Below are 21,646 nucleotides of genomic sequence, written 5' to 3'. Positions count from 1 at the left end.
ACAGACGGATTTTCAGTGCAAAATCTCACCTTGTGTTTTTAGCTTAATTACTCAGGAAACCCTTCACACATCAACATAAACCAAATATGTTTAGAAAGGGCGGAACTTACTCTTTTTAAAAATAGCATCTACAAGAAACCCATTGAGAAAAACACCTTAAAAAGTGAGATCTCTTTCCCCGACCAATATTATTTACCCTCAGTGCTTTTAGTGCTTAAAACATATTTATATGATGTTTCAAATCAAATAATATCAGTCAATAAAGACTCAAAAGTGTCCACAGAAAAAGTGTGAAACTACCTGCTTTACTCAAACTAAAGCTAGGTATGGTGTGCGCACTACTTTTTACAGTTTTTATTTTACTTGCACATTTTTACTAAGTTTTTATTTTGCACTGAATATTTTTATTTATTTAGACTAAAAAGTTTACATATTTGTATATAGTTTTCTTTGTGTGTCCTGATTAAAATACTGAAAGGTATAGGCTGCTCTGAGCGTCAGGTTTTTAGTATCTACATGTATCCTAGAGGTGTGATTATTAAATAAATCCGCCTGATGCTGTTTCTCCATATATTTTATCAATGTAATGATTAATAATCCATGTAATGAACTATCATCAATATTCTTATGCTTTCAACTCATAAACACTCTAATCTAAGCATTTTTGAAAATATATCTTAGGTGTGAATATATTTAAAGTCTATACATTCAAAAATAAGTAAAAAAACAAACAGGCACAGATAAGATTTTGACCAAAACATGATCAGTTCCCGGAAAATGTAACAATTCTGCTTCCTTTTACATTTTAAATGATTATATTTTTGAGCAGCCGTATGTCTTCTGGAGTAAAAGAGATCAGGGCATGTGTCTGTCTGATATAATTACTGTGTTATAAGACCTGAAAGAGGAACTGAAAACAAAAACGAAGAAAAAACACACCGTTTATACAGGAATTTTAGTGAAGTTTCTCCAGGGAATTAGCATTAGCCACTAACCGCAGCGCTAGCTTTTTTCCAGTTCAGAGGTGAGTATATCTCTGTGCTTTTAAACAAACGCCCTGGGTTACCAGAACACTCAAGGTTCCTCAGTGTACTTCTATCGGGCGGCATTTACTAGCGCTAGCTGCAGCTGGCTAGCGCTGCTAACCAGTGCTGGAAAAATGCCTTCTAACCATGGCTAGCTCTCACCGTTGGACAAAATTCTGGGAATCTAAGCTTACTGTAAGAGTCTGCAGTCGCTTCATTTGTTCTGTGAGCAGGTCCATGGATTCTGCCCTGACCCACCACAGTACCTCATCAGAGGGGGCAGCTAGACCCTGGGTGGTATCCTTCTCCAGGTTCTAATTGACTGATTTTCTCCGCAGTGGAGCACAGAGGGCTTATCTGTTCTATCTGATTTTGATTAGCATCCTGCTGTGCTCCGGCTCAAGGGCTTCTGTTAAAGAACCTCAGCATGATCTGGCAGCTCCTGCAAAACACTACAGTATTCAATTAAACTATAAAATATAAGAAGATATAGTATTGTACCTATACATTGATTTAAACCTAATCAAAACTCACTTTTTGCATGCTGTTATATTTTCACTTGGGTCACAACTGTCCCTATAACCACTCCAAGCTTGAAAGAGTTTGGGCGCCCCTGATTATTATACATTGATAGATAGATGGATTCAGTTTGAGAACCACTGCTGTAACAGTAAATTAGCAGTCTGTCCAGGTGTATCCTCTCTTCTGCCCGAAGGCTATCAGGATTGCTCTCAGCCCTATTTGAGTATTGTTCTGATGCATATTATGGCAACAACTACTCAACTAAGTAAGAAATGAAGGTCAGTAAATGTAAAAAATTCCAAGACCTTTGAAAGTATCCTTGAGACTCAAGAGAACCACAGTGAGAGTTATTATTCACAAATGGAAAAACATAGAAAAGTGGCGAACCTTCCCAGGAGTGACCGGCCTACTGAACCGGCCTAGTGAAATTACTTGTGACTTGGGCCACAACTGTCCCTATAAACACTCCAAGCTTGAAAGAGTTTGGGCACCCCTGATTATTTTCATGATTTTCCATTATAAATCTTAAAAAATACATTCATATTTAGTAGATCCTCCTTTTGCAGAGATAACAGCCTCTAAACTCTTCCTACAGCTTCCAATGAGAGTCTGGCTTCTGGTTGAAGGTATTTTGGATCATTCTTCTTTACTAATCATCTCCAGTTCAGTCAGGTTTAATGGTTTCTGATCATGAACAGCTCTCTTTAAATCACACCACAGATTTATAATAATATTCAGGTCTGGGGACTGAGATGATCTGAGATGATCTGAGATGATCATTCCAGAACGTTGTACTTGTTCCTCTGCATGAACACTTTAGTAGATTTTGAGCAGAGTTTAGTGTTTAGGGTCGTTGTCTTGTTGAAGTGTCCAGCCCCGGCGCTTTAACTTCAACTTTCTCACTGATTCTTTAACATTGCTATCAAGAATCTGCTGATATTGAGTGGAATCTATGCATCTCTTAACTTTAACAAGATTCCCAGTACCTGCACTGATCACACAGCCCCACAGCATGATGAACCACCACCAAATTTTACTGTGGGCAGCAGTTAAGTGTTTGTTTAGAATGCTGTGTTCTTTTTCCGCCATACATACCGCCCTCCAAATAACTCAATTTGTTAGTTTCATCAGTCCACAGCACTTTATTATAAAATGAAGCTGGCTTGTCTCAATGTGCTTTAGCTTTAGCATACCTCAAGTGACTCTGTTTGTGGCGTGTGCTCAGAAAAGGCTTCTTCTGCATTTCTCTCTCATACAGCCTCTCCTTTAAAGTAAAGTGAGCTGAATAGTTAATTGAACAATGCACAGTGACTCCATCTGCTGTAAGATAATGTTGGAGGTTTTTGGCGCTGCTCTGTGGGTTGACTATGACTGTTCTCACCATCCTTCTCCTCTGCTTATCTGAGTTTTTCTTGGCATGCAACTTTAGCTCTTAACTAGAACTGTGTCTGTGATTCTTCCATTTCCTCACTATGTTCCTCACAGTGGAAACTGACAGCTGAAATCTATGACATAGCTTTGTGTGTATCTTTTCCTTAAACCATGATGTTGAACAATTTTTGTTTTCAGGTCATTTGAGAGTTTTATTTTGAGACTGCCATGTTGCCACACTTCAGAGAAAATACAAAGAAGAGAAAAACTTGCAATTGGTCACCTTAAGCTTGTTTTTCTCATAATTGGATTCACCTGTGTATGTCGACCAAGGGTCAATGAGCTAAACAAGCATTTTTTTTGGTTCCAGTAAGTAGTGCTATATAAAGTATATATATGTATATATAAAATATATAGATATATAAATTAATAAAACCACAAGGGTGCCCAAATGTATGCATCTACCTTGTTTTGTTTAAATAATTATTGCACACTTTCTGTAAATCCTACAAACTTCATTTTACTTCTCAAATATCACTGTGTTCGTCTGCTATATGATATATTTAACTGAAGTGAACTGAAATCAGAACAACCAATGATTTAAAAAAGGTAAATCATGAAAATGATCAGGGATGCCCAAACTTGTTTTATACCACTGTAGATATGGATATTTATGAAGAACTTTAACATTAAAGCACCAGATCTTTTTTCCTCTGGTTTGTTTGAAGGTTGAGGACAGACTTCCTGCAAAAACTTCCTGTAATTGGTCCAAAAGTCCAAAACATCTAGAAAAATGCTTTTTTACACAGCAGACATACTGGACTTTGGTTCAGTAGATCCAGACTGAGTTCACCACTTTTGACAGACCAAATTTTGGTTCTTTAATACCTGCAATTTGGGTTTGAACCAAGATGTCCGAAGATTTGGACCAAACAAGGCAGGTGTAAAAGCCCCCTTAGTCGCTTGAGGAATGGATGGATGCTCTGATACTTTTTTCACAAATATTAATCAAAAGCTCTGCAATAACACTTTTTTGGGGGGCCAGAAGTAGAAATATATATAAGTCACGGGCGACCTTTTTTTGCACTAGAAATGCGCACCCTCTCCGCTTTTAAACTCTTTGGTGCATTTTTTTGCGCTAGAAATGCACACTCTCTCCGCTTTTAGACTCTTTGGCCCGTTTTTTGCACTAGATCTGCGCACCCTCTCCGCTTTTAGACTCTTTGGCCCGTTTTTTTCTGAGCTAGAAACGCGCACCCTCTCTGCTTTTAGACTCTTTGGCCCGTTTTTCTGAGCTAGAAACGCGCACCCTCTCTGCTTTTAGACTCTTTGGCCCGTTTTTCTGAGCTAGAAACGCGCACCCTCTCTGCTTTTAGACTCTTTGGCCCGTTTTTCTGCGATAGAAACGCGCACTCTCTCCTCTTTTAGACTCTTTGGCCTGTTTTTCTGCGCTACAACTGAACACTCTCTCCGCTTTTAGACTCTTTGTCCCGTTTTTTTGCGCTACATCTTCACTCTCGCCGCTTTTAGACTCTTTGGCCCGTTTCTGACACCTAGCTTCCAAACTTTAAATCTCACATTAGAAAAACATGCTTAACAGCGGGCCAACTTTCATTCTATTTCTAAAATACCTCGTGGGCCGCTCCAAAAAAAGGAAACGGGCCGCAAATGGCCCGCGGGCGGTAGTTTGGACACCCTTGCACTAAGTATTGCTTACACAGTATTGCTTTTTAAAATTCGAACAACATGTGATTGAGAAGACAGCCATGTCCCGCAGCCACTCCTCCCCATGCTCTTCGCTATTCATTATTCATTTTAGTATTGATAACTTTGACACTTTTCTGGTAGTGAGATCTTTGTAGGACAAGAACTGACTGCATGGTATTGGGATGTTGCAGAAAGCTCCAGTTGCCACTCCAGAGTGTGTTTAATCAGTACAATCCAGAGCAACAGCTGTAGGAAACTTAATCAGTAGTCAAACTCATCCAGGGCTTGTTTAAGGGCCGTTTAAGGGTCGTTAAGAATGCATGAGAAATGGAAAGTGTGGCATTAGTGTGTGCGATTAGATCAGATTGCATGAATCTCACAGGCTTCAGCTCCTTAAGTTCCAAATCCTAAACTGCAGCTGAGGTGGGCTGCATATCTCAGCCGCTACGGCTACACATACTTCTGTTTCTGTACTGAAGGACCCTTCATATACGGACAAGAAATGCAGTCAATGTTCAGAGCAATTTGAAGGACGCAACTGATGTATCCTTCGCGGCTCTGAGTTACCAAGAATATAATTCCCATGGGATACGGTATAGGTTTTGCATGATAGTTGCTCTTGTCACGTGTCTTTTGGTCACAGGCTGCTTTCTTTTGTGAAATCACACTTTAAAATACAAACGAGTCCAGGGTTAGAATTTAATGTTTTTCTTTTTTCTGGGCCTCATCTTTTATAAATCTTACGTTCCACATCTGGCCAGATGTTAAAGCATTCGTTGGCCTCTGGCTCTTAGCTAAGCTAATCCTGCTAATTTGAGTTGTTTTGCCTCTGATTTGATGAGCAAGATAATAACTGTGGAAAATGGCTTCAGCTTCAGCCAAAAAAATAAAGAAATAAATAAATCTAAAGACTGAATGTTCTCATTTGCTTGCATGTGGCTGCAGAATCATCTGGATGTGGCGTGCCTTTTAATCAAGATAAAGAGTGACGATAACTGCAGATTAAACCACCGGAGGAAAATCTACCCACCATATCCACTCATCTCTCATTACGAGTTAAAAATTAGCCTTTAGCAGCTTAGCTAATTGCTGTGCTTTTCTTTTTTGGAGTATGATTAGAGATAGGATCTGGGTGGAGAACATCAGTTCCTGGCTGATTCAGAGTCTTCAGTGTGGTGCAGCAGCAGCGGCAGTTGGGGCTGTAACTTGTTTTGGCTAATGACAGACACTCTGAAAAAAAAAGATACTTTGGACCAACTTGAAAAAATTACTTTATATCGTAACACCTAAGTATATTAGTTTTTATCAAATTATATATATTTTGATTTAGTCAGAATGTAAAATTTTGATTTAAAATCATTCAATATATTATTTAACTCAAGAAAGAAAGAACAAATAAAAAAGATGATTTATGATAAATCTGGAAAAACCTATTATTTTTATTACAGCCATGTATAGTTTCACCCTTGAATAAATAACTTAAATAATTTGGTACCACTTTAAAATAAGACTACCTTTATAAAGGGTTTATAAATGGTTTACAATTAGTTTATTAATGGTTACTAATTAGGTTGTAAATGCTTTAAAAATCATTAATAATCAGTTATAACACATACATAGAAAGGGCAACAATTATGGAAGTAAAACAGTGTCACCAGATTTTGAATTTTAAAAGCACTTGAATATTTAGCACTGAATTATTTTACATTGAATTATTGCATGTGATTTTTTTTGCCTCTGAATTAAACACTTTAATTTGTCAGTATATCATTTTCACTTATTTTATTTGAATGTAAAAAAATTCAAAAGCAAAAATTCAAGTTTTAAAAATTCAATTAAAATAAATTCAGGTTGCTCAAATTCGACCTGTCAAATTCGACTGCTAAAATACAACACTCAACTTAGCGGTTTGTTTAGCAATACCTTATTTACACTTTGCTGCAAAGTATGTTGCTTAGTGTACTGGCCACTGTCTAAATAAATATATTGAGCTATATTACACTTACTGTACCCCTCTCAGGCCGGTCCTCTCATTAAATAAAGGAGATTTATTAGAATTGCTTTTTGTCTCTTTACTAACTAATTTAACAGAGATAATTTAAGATATGACCAGTATTTATTTTATGATATTGATTTTAATGTTTATATTTAATATATATTTTATAAATTTGTTAACAATTCAACTCAGGCTTTAACTGAGGATATCAACAGTAAATAATAGTCCTAAAATGCTTGTGTAATTAAAATACAGCATGATTAGTCCTGTTTACTAGTGCATCTCAATAGTGAAAAATATATATTTGTGTTTAATATCGTTCAGTAAACGGTCACATTTAACTTTTTTTTATTTTAAGTTTAAACTACATATTCTAGTAAACTGGGTTAAGGTCAGGACAGTAATTCTGGTTTAATGAACTTTTAGCCAGGTTTAAAAATGATTTGGAATATGTCACTTTACATGTAGAGTAATGTATAATTTCTGTTAAATTATGATACTCATGATCTTCAGATTTTCTGAGATGCATTAGTAATTGGTTTGTGCCAAAACCAATGCAATAATAATTGCAAAAATGTTTTATATAAATGAAGTAAATACTGAATCCAAACAACACCAAGTTTAACACAGTCATACTTCTTGTCTTCATTTTCTTAAACAGGATATTTTCTCCCAGAAAAAGAAAGGATAATAAAAGGTAGGTAATGTTCTTAAAATGTTTAATTATATTCATGTATCAAACGCAGTAATTTTTCAAGTTTCTTTTGTATTCCACAGGTTTCCTTTCTCAAAACTTTTAAAGAACAAATAAAGAAATCCAATTTCATGCAGTCTGTGCTGTGTTTATTTGATTTATTTACATGTGCCATGTTCTGTTTTTCTTTAGTTGTTTACATGTGTTCTGTATTTTTTTTTTTTGTATGTTTTAGGCAGCCTCCCTATATTCTGGCACATCATATCATGTTCATCTTGTTTGTATAAATAATAAAAGCTGTTGCAAATAATGTGGTTCCTATTCATAATCCAAACAATTCTGCATAAAATCTTCAAGTGGTGACTTCAGAATATGGACAGATCTTTGTATTCTTTGACTTCGTTCTTTTCGTGGTGAACTCTCCACAGCTGCAAGCTGAAACTTCTTCATCTTCTTTTCAACCTTAAATAAAAACATCAGATTCACAGATTCACATTTACAAAATGTGATAATTATTATTAACATAAAACATTTAATAAATATTACTAATAATACTCTCTCATGGGTTGCAATATTTGATTCTCATTTATTAACATGACCTAAATATAAATAAAAATGTATAAAAGACATCACTAATAAATATTGCACTGATTACAAATTAGATAATGCCCACACATACATCTAGACCTAGTTACCAGCCTGAGAGGTATATAGTAACTGTAATAAATCTCCTTTATTTAATGAGAGGACCGGCCTGAGAGGAGTATAGTAAGTGTAATATAGCTTAATATATTTATTTAGACAGTGGCCAGTACACTAAGCAACATACTTTGCAGCAAAGTGTAAATAAGGTATTGCTAAACAAACCGCTAACTAGGTAGTATCGTGTCTATAATCGCACAGTCCCACAGCTAACTAGCAAGATAGGTAGCTATAATTTAGCTAACTAAGTTACTATCTCAGATTCTACAGTAGTAATTATCTTCCACACAGTCTGGCTGTATTTATAAATAATTGATCTAGTGTTCGTGTTTGAAGCGCTTTCTGAAATGAACAGAGGAGCTTTATTTATTTATTTAGTTAGTTTAACAAGGTATATCTGGATATCTATCTTAATTTAATATGTTTACAAACCACAGAGCAAACCGTGGTTAAAGTGAGGATTTCTACACCGTTTAAGTGATATTACATGGCCACAGTGGTGAGGTAAATGCCCTGTTTTCAGCTGTTTTACACTCACCTTCTCGAGAGCAGCAGCGGAGGGGGCTGCGAGCTGCGTTGAGCGGCTCTGCTGTACTGAGGCGCTACCTGTCACGTGATCTTCGGAGCGTGATGTGATTGGCTGGTTGTTGGCTCGATTGAAGACTGAATCGATTGCTCATCCTGTGTGTCCCGGATGTTTACAGCGAATTTTGAGTGTTGTATTTTAGCAGTCGAATTTGACAGGTCGAATTTGAGCAACCTGAATTTATTTTAATTGAATTTTTAAAACTTGAATTTTTGCTTTTGAATTTTTTTACATTCAAATAAAATAAGTGAAAATGATATACTGAAAAATTAAAGTGTTTAATTCAGAGGCAAAAAAAATCACATGCAATAATTCAATGTAAAATAATTCAGTGCTAAATATTCAAGTGCTTTTAAAATTCAAAATCTGGTGACACTGTTTTACTTCCATAAACAATGACCTGTTGTTTGCCAAATAGTGAACCCACAGCCTTCTATATTGTTGCCCTTTCTATGTATGTGTTATAACTGATTATTAATGATTTTAAGGCATTTACAACCTAATTAGTAACCATTAATAAACTAATAGTAAACCATTTATAAACACTTTATAAAGGTAGTCTTATTTTAAAAGTGTACCCAAATTTTAATTCTGTTAATTTTATAAACTTTTTGAAATTTCCTTTTCATCCAAAATGCATTACATAGTTATATACATTCTATAGTCATAAGTATGAAACCTATTAAATGATGTTAGAGTAACTCAAAATGACTTGATATTCTAATATTACAATTGAACTGTGAACACAGTAACTTGCTCTTACAACCTAAAACACTGCATACAGACATTCAGCCATTATATAAAACTTCCCTCAGTAGCTCAGATCACAATGATGGTGAGGGAGGTCACGCCCTTTACGTGTCATAGTGGTGACGGGAACCAATGAGAAGAGTGCGAGACTGACTGACAGAAAAACTTCAGGAAGAGTGATCTAATGTGATGTCATAACCTCTGAAATGAAGTAAAAAAAAAATCTTTTGAAGAGTTAAATTCTTTATTTTAAGTTGTTTTAATAGGGACTGTATTTGCTTTTAGGCAAACTGAGAAAAACAAGTTTGAAGCAGAAATGTGAATTTTTCATTAGACCAACATAAAAATGCACTTTTTGCCAAGGGTGTAAAATACAGAATCATCCCTTATTTGGCAACTAAATGTTGCATCCTGTATTGAACCAATATATTTTATATGAACCAATTTCTTGCAGAAATGTCCAATCCACATGTCTGTTACTCACACATCAACTCTCTAAATCCCTCCTCCCTCTGCTCTGTTCCTCTGTATGCTGCTCCACCGGTTAACTACAGACAACCCCCAACACACCGCATATATATATATATATATTTAATTAAGAATTTAATTTCTACTTATTTATTTTGATGTGTTAATCCACAATGTCTCCGGGAAATCACTGGACACTGTATTCCTCACAAATATAAACATTTTAACACAAAATACACAGAAATCTGTAAACCAAAAAATCGACATCTAAGGAATTATTTCTCCGATTAAAACATTTTTGTTTGTACAGATTTTTTGTGCACTTTGTGTCAAAATGTTTATATTTTTAAGGAATACAGTCTCCAGTGATCATTACATAATATATTATACAAATACAAAGATTTATTAATATAATACATATGAATAAATATTTATTATACAAATATTATAATAAGTGGGGTTTAACTGTTTGGATGACCTGACTTCCTTTTAACTCATAAGAAAGGCACCAGCAGATACTGTTCAATTTAAGTAAAAATCACCCCATAGTTCTATAATTAGGCACATAAAAAAATTGTTTATATTTTAAATGTTTGTTGTTGCACACAACAACAATGAATATATTTTATTCACTGTACTTTATAAGAGAGAGTGTTCACTGCCCATATATGGCTAATTGCTTTTTTGATTTCCCCTTCAATAAAAACACCAGCACAAAATAAAACGTCCCTTATTTTAAATTCTAAAATGTGGTAACCCTAGTTGTCACACTTTTTTTCAGTGCAGGATGGATGGAGGTCTGGTCTGGTTGTGGACGGTGTGCTGCTGTACCTCCACCACTAGAGGTAGTGATGCACACAGGGTTAAGTGGAGGTGGAAGGCTTGGGTTACTGAAACCTCATCCGTCTCATCCATCATGCTATCACCTGTTCACTATTTCCACACTACTGTCAGTTCCAGAAAGAGTGACATAAGAGGAGCAGATGATTCCCTCCAGCTCTTCTCCTCCCTTTTAAAACGCTCCCGTCTGGCTTTGACTTGTCCAAGGAGATCCCTGAGGCCTGATCCTGCTGCTAGCTCTAAACTACACTAAACACACACACACACGGTTGTATTAGAGCTGGTCTGGAGCCCAGAGATCAGGAGTGTTTCAGAGGGGGATAAGATGGCTTTACAGTGCAGTAAACCTTTCATCCTAATAACTTCACTTCAGTCAGTTCCTGCAATCTCAGGCTTTTCTTACAGTATTTATGTCGCAGGACAACCGATTCCAACCTGTTCTTCTAAATATGTATACTGTATATTATATTTTAGCCTACAGTAAAACATATGGATTAAAAGGGCAATTCCACCTATTTTCTACATTTTCTGCATGTCTGAGAGTAGGGCTGCATGATATTGAAAACAGCTGTTTTTTTTTTTTTTTTTTTACTTTAAATCAGGGGTGTCCAATTTTTTTTGTTGGGGGCCAGAAGGAGAAATATATTTGAAGTCACGGGCCACAGACTCTGTAATAAAACAAATAATGAAATATACCACTTTAAATAATACATTTTCCTTTCATTTACACACCATTTTACTTGACTTACTATCTTTATCTTTGACAGTGTTGTGTAAACTAAGATTTTTCAAATTGATGTTTCATTTCATGATGTCTCTTAATATTAAACTCCTTAATTACGGCAACTTTTAGACTGTTTTTATGCGCTAAAAATGGGCACCCTCTCCGCTTTTAGACTCTTTGGTCTGTTTTTCTGCGCTAGAAGTGCGCACCCTCTCCGCTTTTAGACTCTTTTGCCCAATTTTCTGCGCTAGAAATGCACACCCTCTCCGCTTTTAAACTCTTTGGCCCGTTTCTGACACCTAGCGTTCAAACTCTGAATCTCACATTATAAAAACCTGCTTAACAGCGGGCCAACTTTCATTCTATTTCTAAAATACCTCTCGGGCCGCTCCAAAAAAGGAAACGGGCCGCAAATGGCCGGCGGGCCGTAGTTTGGATACCCCTGCTTTAAATCAATTAATAAATCAATCAAGGCAAGAAAAAACGCTGCTGAACAAAAAGCACACAACGGCTCGTCTCACATTTACCAACAAACATCTTGATAATCCCCAGGACTTCGGGTAAATATTATTTGTACTGATGTGACAAAAGTGGAACTTTTTAGAAAGTGTGTGTTCCATTACATCTTGCGTAAAATTAACACATAGTTTCAGAATAAGAACATCATACTGAACGTAAAGCATGGTGGTGGTAGTATCAGGGTCTGGGGTTGCTTTGCTGTTTCAGGGTCTGGACAACTTTCTGCAATAAATGGAAGCAGGAATTCTGCTGTTTACCAGAAAATCCTGAAGGAGGATCAGAATCCGTCCATCTGTTTGTGACCTCAAGCTCAGGTGTACTTGGGCTCTGCAGCAGGACAATGATCCTAAGCACACAAACAAGTCCAGAGATCAGGAGTGTTTCAGATAATAACTTAATTCCAATGATTTCCTGCAGTCTCAGGCTTTTCTTACAGTATTTCTGTAACAGGACAACCTATTCCAACCTGTATGTTATATTTTACAGTCAAACATATGGGTTAAATGGCAATTCCACATATTTTCTACATTTTCTGCATAACTGAGGGTATGATACGGTGGCCGAGAAAGCCCAACGCAGTGCAAATTGAAAAGCGCTGCAAAAGCACAAAACACATCCATCAAAATTACAACACAGGCGCAGCAAATAGAAAAACGCGCTGCAAATAGAACCACAACACAACGGAAGTGAGTCACAACACAACGGAATTTTCCCGGGGGACCTTAAAAGATACTGTACCAGCTGAGCTGCGTCTTCAGTAACGTCTCGGACTTCACTATGTGTACAAAGGACAATAAGTGGCAAACAAGGCGTTTTGTGAAGCAGAACTTTTAATAATATGCACACAACCGTGGTAATCACAGGTAATAAACATAACTTACTTTTCAGAAGCTTGTTTGCCACTTATTGTCCTTTGTATACAGCTGGTACAGCATCTTTTAAGGTCCCCCGGGAAAATTCTGTTGTGTTGTGACTCACTTCCGTTGTGTTGTGGTTCTATTTGCAGCGCGTTTTTCTATTTGCTGCGCCTGTGTTGTAATTTTGATGGATGTGTTTTGTGCTTTTGCAGCGCTTTTCAATTTGCACTGCGCTGGGCTTTCTCGGCCACCGTAGTATGATCCTAAAAAACAGCTGTCCTTTTTTTACTTCAATCAATTAATTAATCAATCCTATTTTATTTTCATTTGGGAATACATTAAGGGGAAACCCTCATTTTCAATGCAGCCCAGCATTTCCAACTTAAAGGGATTGATGATTTTTTTTACAAAAAAATAAAATCAAGTATTTAATTAGCTTTAGTCAAAATAAAGAGCTTCATAAACAGAACAATAACAATATAACGGTATTAGCAAAAAAACTGTTAGAAAAACTAACAATCACACAATTAAGATTTACTTAATAAGAAATAAAATTATTCAGAACAGAAGGATAAGTGGACAGGCTAACATTTAAAGTAGTCAAATAAGGATATAAATGATTAGAATGATAAAAGAAAAACACAAATAAAAATAATAAAAGACTAAAAAATCAGTAGCTGAAAATAAAAGTGAGAAATAAAACTAACTTTCAAATAGTAACAGTATTTCAAATACATTTGATTTCAATAGTAAATAATTCAATATGTCATGATATCAATAATTTGTGTTAATTAATATGCTAATATGACCTGAAATTTGCTTACAGATATACTACAGCTGCATGATATTTAAAACTGAAAAACTGACATTGCAATATTCTGCTGCTCTTCGATTATATAATGCAAGAAACAGCTACAAATCCAATAATACAGAGATTTTTAATGTCAATGATCCAACATATCATACTATTAATAGTGCATTATCTTTATCCAAATCTTCCCAGCTTATAAGACCATATATATATATATATATATATATATATATATATATATATATATATATATATATATATATTGTCTTATATATACATAATATAATATATGTATACATTATATTATGCAAGTCTATTCGACAGTTCTAGATGAATATAAAGTTAAATTTAGCATAGTTTGACGTGAAATTAAACTTTGTTTTTATAGAAACAATGATGTATGTATGTATGCATTTATCTATCTGATGGTAAAATCTGAAATAAAATATTTTTCTGTTAAACATACCGCTTGTACTGTAACTCTCCGCCATAAGCCTAGATAAAAATCTTTTTTTTTTTTTTTTGTTAAAATTTTTTCCACATTTTTAATGCAGAGGTTACTTTTTACTTTTTATCTCTATTAAAAAGCTCTAATCCATCAATAATTTTACTTAATCAATTGATTAAATATAAAAATATTAAATTAATTAAATAAATAAATGAATAAATAAATAGGCTAATATTTGCTAAGCTAAAACTGAGAAAGCAAGACTTTTATAGATATTTTGATATTTAAATAAAACTAGTTTAATACAGTGTCGGGCATGTGGCAGTGTATTTTTATGTTAAGAACAGTTATGTCTAAAAAACAATTCTGATTGTCAGTTTTCCTTAACTGAATCATTCCTATCTAAACCATTCTATATAACTTACTTACTTACATAAGTATATGCTGAAATATATTGCTAGAACTGAAAGCTCTGCGTAGGTTCTAGCGGGAAACTCGAAATCACGCCACTTTTCTCAGCCAATCACCAACTCCCACCTGTCCTTAAAAGACCTCCCTCATACCTGTTCTCCCCTGCTTGCAGACGCTGACATACGTTTTCACCCTCCTCCTTCCCCACCGCCTCCAGTTCGGTCCCGCCGGTTGCCCAGGGGATAGGCTCCGCCCCCGCCATACAAGTACGGCAGGATCTGCGAGGTTCTAGACGCTGCGGACCTGGGCTTCGACGGGGCTTTCGCCAAAGACTCTACACTATATTCACTATTACTAATTGTCATACATGTTTATTGGGATTAAATCTTTCTTGCTGCACTTTGTTTCTAGAGTTTTCCTGCTAGAACTATCGCTCAGTGTCAGGTCCTCGCCCTGTTCCTGTCTGTTCTCGTGCCTGTGTGTTATTCTCACGTGACCCCTGCTCCTCTGCGTCTCCTGTCTCAGTAGTTTTCCACCACGTGCCTCATTTGTAGCTCCGCCCTTCCCCAGGTGTTCATTGTTTCCTGTTCCTATTTATAGATCTCTTGTGGCACTGTGTCTTCCTCTGTCTTTGCACCGTCCTCTGTTGTTTTGTCGTTCCTCGTTACTCTAGTTTATTCCCTAGTTCCTTGCTCTGTGTTTTTCTCTGTTTTTGCCTTGTATATATATATTTGGTCTATTTCCTTGTTTATTTCTTAATGTATTTCTTGTGTATATTTTCCTGCCCTGTTTAGTTTGTTTCTTATTATTATCCCTAGTTGGTTTAGTTTATGTTCTTTAGTTTCTCTTGTTTGTTTTGGTTTTTGGTTATTTGTTTATCAGAATTATCTATTTTCAGTTATTTAGTTTATTCCCTAGTTCCTTATATATATATATATATATATATATATATATATATATATATATATATATATATATATATATATATATATATATATATCCCTGTTTTATGTTTACGTGTTTACTTGTTCCTTGTTTCTTTGTTTATTTGTTATTTATTTATGAAATATTCTTTCTTACCTGCATTTTCGACCGCCTCCACGTCTTCCCTGCACCTCACCCTGACACTCAGAGATAAAACTGTGATGACACATGATAATAATCACACTTATTTATTTAGGGAAAATATATTTAAACAGTAATTTTAACCAATTATGTAGAAGACTGGGCCCTTTAAATGGTCTGATATGATTATAATATTAAATGCAGATAATGGAAATATTATATGGAGTTTACCTCACCAGTCACCAGTCATTACCCATAAACGCTCAGCTCTGCATCTATTGGTCAGTTCATTCAGAGGAAAACATGTTACGTGTCCAGGGCTTCCTGGGCTCTGATGGTGGGAGAGGTTACATAGGTTGATATTCGTACTCTGTATTCATCCCCCTCAGTGTGTGTGTGTGTGTGTGTGTGTGTGTGTGTGTGTGTGTGAAGGGGAGGGGTGATATAAAAACTGTCTCAGTGTACTCTGCTCCCATTCCTGCTAGTTTTGCAGTGGGTTTGGTTTACAGGAGCAGAGCCAGAATGAAGCTCCTTTTTGTGGCCAGCTTGACCCTGCTGACCCTGTCCTACCTGGACCAGGTGGACTCATCTGCCTATGACAAGATAGTGTACCACAGCCGCATCCGGGCCAAGAAACAGGGGTAAGCTGTTGCTTTTCTTGTAGGAAATGTTTTTGCTTGTGTGATGAATTTAAAGAAATGTGCGAGAATAAAATAAATATGCAACTAAAAAAAAAAAAAAAAAATTTTTAATGTATTTGATTATAATTTTTATGATTTTATTGATTTTTATTGATAATGTTAGATTGAAATGTGACCTTTTATTATTTTCTACATCTAAAAGCCTTGATACTTAAATCATTTCACTTAAATAATAATAGACAAAAAAATAAAATAAAATTAAATAATTAAATATTTGTAAGAAATTGTATAATTGTATTTGTAATGCTAAAACTATTGCATTTAAAACTATAACGCAAGCCATTCCACAATGTTTTGGAACCTCTTTAATACTTTAATTCTATAATAATAATAATAACAATAATAATAACAATAATAATAATGATAATTATTATTATTGTTATTATTATTGTTATTATTATTATTATTATTATTATTATTATTATTATTATTGTTATTATTATTATTATTATTATTGTTATTATTATTATTATTATTGTTCTATTATTCTATAATTTGTGAATAACTTTCACAAGATTCAGAAGTTATTATTATTGGTTGTTTGGTGGATAATTAAATTTGATCATTGAATTATAACAAAAGTTATTTAATCAAATGTTTCTAATTAAGGTGAGTTTATTAACCATATTTCTAATTTTAATAATTCAATGTATTTTATTTAAGTATAAGTATAAGTCAAACAGACAGATTGTTAATTGATAAATACACTGTATCTCAAAATGTTTGTGGGCACCCCGTCTAATACATTTATTTAGCTACATTAAGTTGGACCCTTGCTGACACAGATGTGCAAATGCACACACACACACACACACACACACCGCGTGTCCAGTCTTGAGTAGAGACATATAGTGAAATAGAATGCTGTATCATGGACAACCATGGCATGAATGCCTAATGCTCTATGCCTAGTGCCAGGCTAGAGGGGTATACAGACCCCTGGCATTGAGCTGTAGATAAGTGGAAGAACTGTGTTCTTTGGAACTCTGAGAGTTTATGCTCCCAACTTATCTCAGTACTTTTGGGATGAGAAGGGAAAGAGGTGAGAAGGAGATGGGGATGAGTTGGGGTGAAGATCATCCAACAACCTGTCCTCATCAATACTCTTGTTGATGTATGCAATCAAATCCTCACAGCAATGTTCCAAAATCCAGTAGAAACTTATTTTGTTAACAAACTAAAAACCTCTGGAATATAATCAAGAGGAAGATGGATGATTACAAGCTGATCATTAAACCAAACTGAACTGCTTGAAATTTTGCACCAGGAGTATAGCAGCATAAAGTTACCCAAAAGCAGTGTGTAAGACTGGTGGAGGAGAACATGATGCCGAGATGCATGAAAACTGTGATTAAAAACCACCAGGGTTATTCCACCAAATATTGAATATTTCTGAACTCCTAAAACTTTGAAAGCTCTGTATCTTTTTTGTTATTTCAGCTATTTCTTATTTTCTGCAAATAAATGCTCTGAATGACAATATTTTTATTTGGAATTTGGGAGAAATGTTGACTGTAGTTTATAGAATAAAACAACAATGTTCATTTTATTCAAACATAAACCTAAAAATAGCAAAATCAGAGAAACAGATTCAGAAACTGACGTGCTCTCTTTATTTTTTGCAGAGCTGTGATACCCTTGAGTTTGGAAGAAACACAGATAAACAGATATAACATATTGATCCTGTGCCTGATTCCAGGTGTCGGTTAGAGGAGTATAAATAACAAATGATCTTAGCGGTTTATGAACAACTGTAGGAACCACGTTAAGGATGACTTGACTTTTGTGCGTAAAGGATATCTAAATAGTTGTAATTTCAATGAATCGTCCTTAAGTGTCGCCAAATGACAAAAACACAATACACTGTAAACCCAGAAGTAGTTTGAACTCAAATAAATTAAGTCTGTTTTACATAAAATTGGAGATTTCTAAACAATACTCAATTATTTTGAGTTAGTTGAAAATCTGTGGCCACATATACACTCAAACTGAGATCTTTGAGTTGAACCAACTTATAATAACTGAGTTTATTCTGTTGCCATTAACAGCTTCTTTTCCATTGGCTTCTGTCACAATCTATTTGCATACTGGGTGTGTCCCCCAATTTCTGGCACTCACCATCAGTGTGTAGTGATTCCTCCCAGGCTAGGTTAGGTAAACTTGTAGATCACATATTATGATTAAATACTTGGTCTCTGTGTTGTAGCTGTAGAACAAGCATCATTTACTGAGCTGCAGTAACTCTGTGTTCTCGCTGTGCTCTCAGTGCTTTTAATTCTTTACTGTTTTCTTTCATCTACTACTTTTTTTTATGAGTATTTAAAAAAGTAGTTGAATGAAACCAGAAAGAAGAAGACCGAAAAGAAGTTCAGGAAAATATTTATTTTAAATATATATGTATATGTATTTGTTAAATTCACTGTACTGAATGTTGTACTGAATAAAACAATGCAGTGTACCTTAAAATGTTGGTACAATCAATTTCAACATAACTAAAACGTTTAGATTAGTATATCATGAGAGAATAGTTTATTGTACTGAATCAAACAATGCAGTGTACTTTAAAATGATGGTACAATCATTTTAACTTTTATGTTTATTCAATAGTTAAGAAATCAGTTTTTTTGAGGCAACATTTTACCCCAAATGTTTTGGGTTCATTGAACATATTCGGGTTTACAGATACGTACAAAAACACATACGTACGCCTGAAACGTTCAAGTCACATTTAGTACATCTGACCGTGAGCGTGAAATATGGCGTACGCAATGTTTTTGTGTGCGTACACATCTTTAGTACATGAGGCCCCTGCTGTTTTTAACTGTGCAAAAAAAAAGACAATCGTAAGACATTTACGAGCGGGTCTGAATATTCTTAGGTTAAGAACAAACTTAAGAACTGTGTTATTTTTCTGGAAACGCTCATAATGCACAATTTTAAGACTGTTCTTAAGTACGAGGTTACAAAACTCTTAGCCTTAAGAACATTTTGAGAAACACACCAAGAAGGCGAAGCCTTGCCTTTCCTTACCTTACTCATTTGATAGACTCGCCTTCTTTTTTAATACCCTTAACTTCATAGGAAATAGTAAAAAGTGAATGGGCAGGTCTCCCAATACTCATTTCATATAGTGTACTTTATTGCATTGTATTATATTGACATTCTCAAAGCACTCACCGTTTTAAAGTCTTTTTAAAAGTGTTCCTAAAAGCGATTAGTCAAGAAACTCACGCAAAAATTACACTTTTAAGCGATGGGCTTTAAAGCAATTAACCTTTTCATGTAGGTAATTATTAGAGCTTAGATTCTCTGCCCGAACCCGACCAGACCCGAGGCTCGATCCGAAATCGGGCCGAGATTTCCCACCTCATTCCTCGGGCTCCAGAAAATAGTCCGAGATGTAGGCATCTGTTTTTTTTTATTATATTTTTACTTTTAAATAAAGCTCTGGTGTGATAACCACAATGTTGCTAAGTTACCAATTATTATTGTTAACGAAAACGAACGAAATAACGAAAACTGAAAGTGAAAAAACATTTGTGTTAACTGAATCTAATAAAAACGATAATTAAAAGAAAAAAAAGTAACTAACTGGAACTGTATTGTTTGTTTATAAAACGAACTAAAACTAACTAAACGAACTGAAATTACTGATAGAATCCCCTCATTTTCGTGTTTAATTTATTTATAAGCGGGCGGTGTTGTGCCGATTCTGTTCGCGAAGCGGGAGTCGGATTCAGCAGGGAGACGGATTCGGCACAGCAGCGGCAGCGCGGGGTACCTCGTGGTCCGTGGCTTTAGTTCTTGGTTAAAGTGCTCGCGCTAGCCGCAAAATACAACAGAAAACACCGAGAAACTTCAGAATTATGTATGGGATTAGAATATGAGCGCGAGGTAGATAAAAGAGAAACAGGAGATACAGTGTGTGAGAACATTTACCTGTGAGTAGCTCATACACCAGAACACGCAAATCTCTCTCTTTCTCTCTCTCTCTCTCTCTCTCTTTCTCTTTCTCTCGTTTGTCTCTTAGATTCATCTCTCTGTCCGCGTTTGACTTGCAGCACTGTGTTTAGCTGTTCTTAAAAATCATTTTAATTAAATAATAGTTTTATGCTTCTATGTTTCAGTGTTAATTAACATAATTCTGATCATATTTCGCTCATTCAATCAGTCCGAAAAAAGTTTATGGGGCGGGTCGGGTTAGGCTCGGGTTCATAATGACAGTTTATGGTTCGGGTTGAGTCGGGCTTGGGCAGAACGTGCACAGGCTCGGGCTGGGTCGAGTCGAATTTTTTGGGCCCGATCTAAGCTCTAGTAATTATCAGCTATCAAAATTGCATCATGTTTCTAAAGGCATCTTCTTTCTTCTCATCCTCCTTCTTCACACTCTTCTTCGGCAGGCCCAACATGTGTGCCCTTCAGCAGGTCATGGGCACCAAGAAGAAGTATTTCAGCACCTGCAGGAACTGGTACAAGGGAACCATCTGTGGGAAGAAGGCGTAAGTGCTGCCCTGCTTTGTGCCCTGCTTTGGTGTGTGTGTGTGTGTGTGTGTGTGTGTGTGTGTGTGTGTCTTTGATCTCTCTGTGGTGGCTGTGTGAGACTCTGTGTGAGGGTGGTAAATGCCTGTGTGTGTGTCTGTGTGTGTGTGTGTGTGTGTGTAGGTGGGTAATGGATAGGGGTTAGACATGGTACGAGCCCCAAGCTGTATGCAGGCTCCCACCTGAGCTGCAGAGAGGATGATGAAAGACAAATATCACAGTTATTCCTCCAACATTGTGTGTTTTAGTCTGTCAGCACTGTGCCGTGGACCCCCAGGGTAGCAGGTTCAGTTTCAGTGTAACAGAGATTGATGGAGGTTCAGGAGCGTTTCGTCACTCGTCAGAGTAAAACCCCATAAAAACCACAATGAAAATATCTTAATATTAAACATAATATTAAAATAAAATAAAATAAAAAAAACTCTGGAATATAATCAAGAGGAAGATGGATGGTCACAAGCCATCAAACCAAACTGAACTGCTTGGATTTTTGCTTCAGGAGTGGCATAAAATTATCCAAAAGCAGTGTGTAAGACTGGTGGAGGAGAACATACCAAGATATATGAAAACAGGGATTTAAAACCCAGTGTTATTCCATCAAATATTGATTTCTGAACTCTTACAACTTTATGAATATGAACTTGTTTTCTTTGCATTATTTAAGGTCTGGAAGCTATAAATTTCTCATTTTCTGAAAATAAATGCTCTAAATGACTATGTATATATTCAGAATTTGGGAGAAATGTTGTCTGCAGTTTATTGAATAAAACATCAATGTTCATTTTGCTCAAAGACACACCTATAAATGGCAAAATCAGAGAAACAGGGAGGATTTATGAATTGAAATCTAAAGTCAGATCAAAATTCACTCATTCATACACTCTAAAAAACAGAGGTACGATATGAGTAC

At 35.5% G+C, this 21,646-nt stretch overlaps 1 protein-coding gene and 1 long non-coding RNA gene across 4 annotated transcripts in view; one reads left to right on the top strand and one right to left on the bottom strand.

Annotated features, from left to right (window-relative positions):
• Window positions 1-7,459: 7,459 nt before the first annotated feature.
• On the bottom strand, window positions 7,460-8,725 carry LOC125784875 (uncharacterized). The gene is made up of 2 exons (XR_007427477.1): window positions 8,556-8,725; window positions 7,460-7,777 (listed from the first exon to the last, which is right to left on the bottom strand). It is a non-coding gene; the product is annotated as an uncharacterized LOC125784875 (long non-coding RNA).
• Window positions 8,726-15,953: 7,228 nt separating this feature from the next.
• postna (periostin, osteoblast specific factor a) overlaps window positions 15,954-21,646 on the top strand; it is a 73,236-nt gene continuing 67,543 nt past the window's right edge. For 2 of the 3 annotated variants that reach the window (XM_022681438.2, XM_049468927.1), the window contains exons 1-2: window positions 15,954-16,137; window positions 20,598-20,696. In XM_022681438.2, coding sequence (XP_022537159.2) covers window positions 16,019-16,137; window positions 20,598-20,696 — 218 coding nt within the window. In that variant the 5' untranslated portion in view covers window positions 15,954-16,018. The remainder of the gene's footprint in view (window positions 16,138-20,597; window positions 20,697-21,646) is intronic. The other variant, XM_022681437.2, reaches the window with a different exon arrangement.

This window comes from Astyanax mexicanus, chromosome 20, assembly GCF_023375975.1.
Source record: "Astyanax mexicanus isolate ESR-SI-001 chromosome 20, AstMex3_surface, whole genome shotgun sequence".
NCBI classification, from domain to species: domain Eukaryota; kingdom Metazoa; phylum Chordata; class Actinopteri; order Characiformes; family Acestrorhamphidae; genus Astyanax; species Astyanax mexicanus.
Note: the sequence above shows the minus strand (reverse complement) of the source record. Positions and strands in the feature narration are given on the sequence as shown.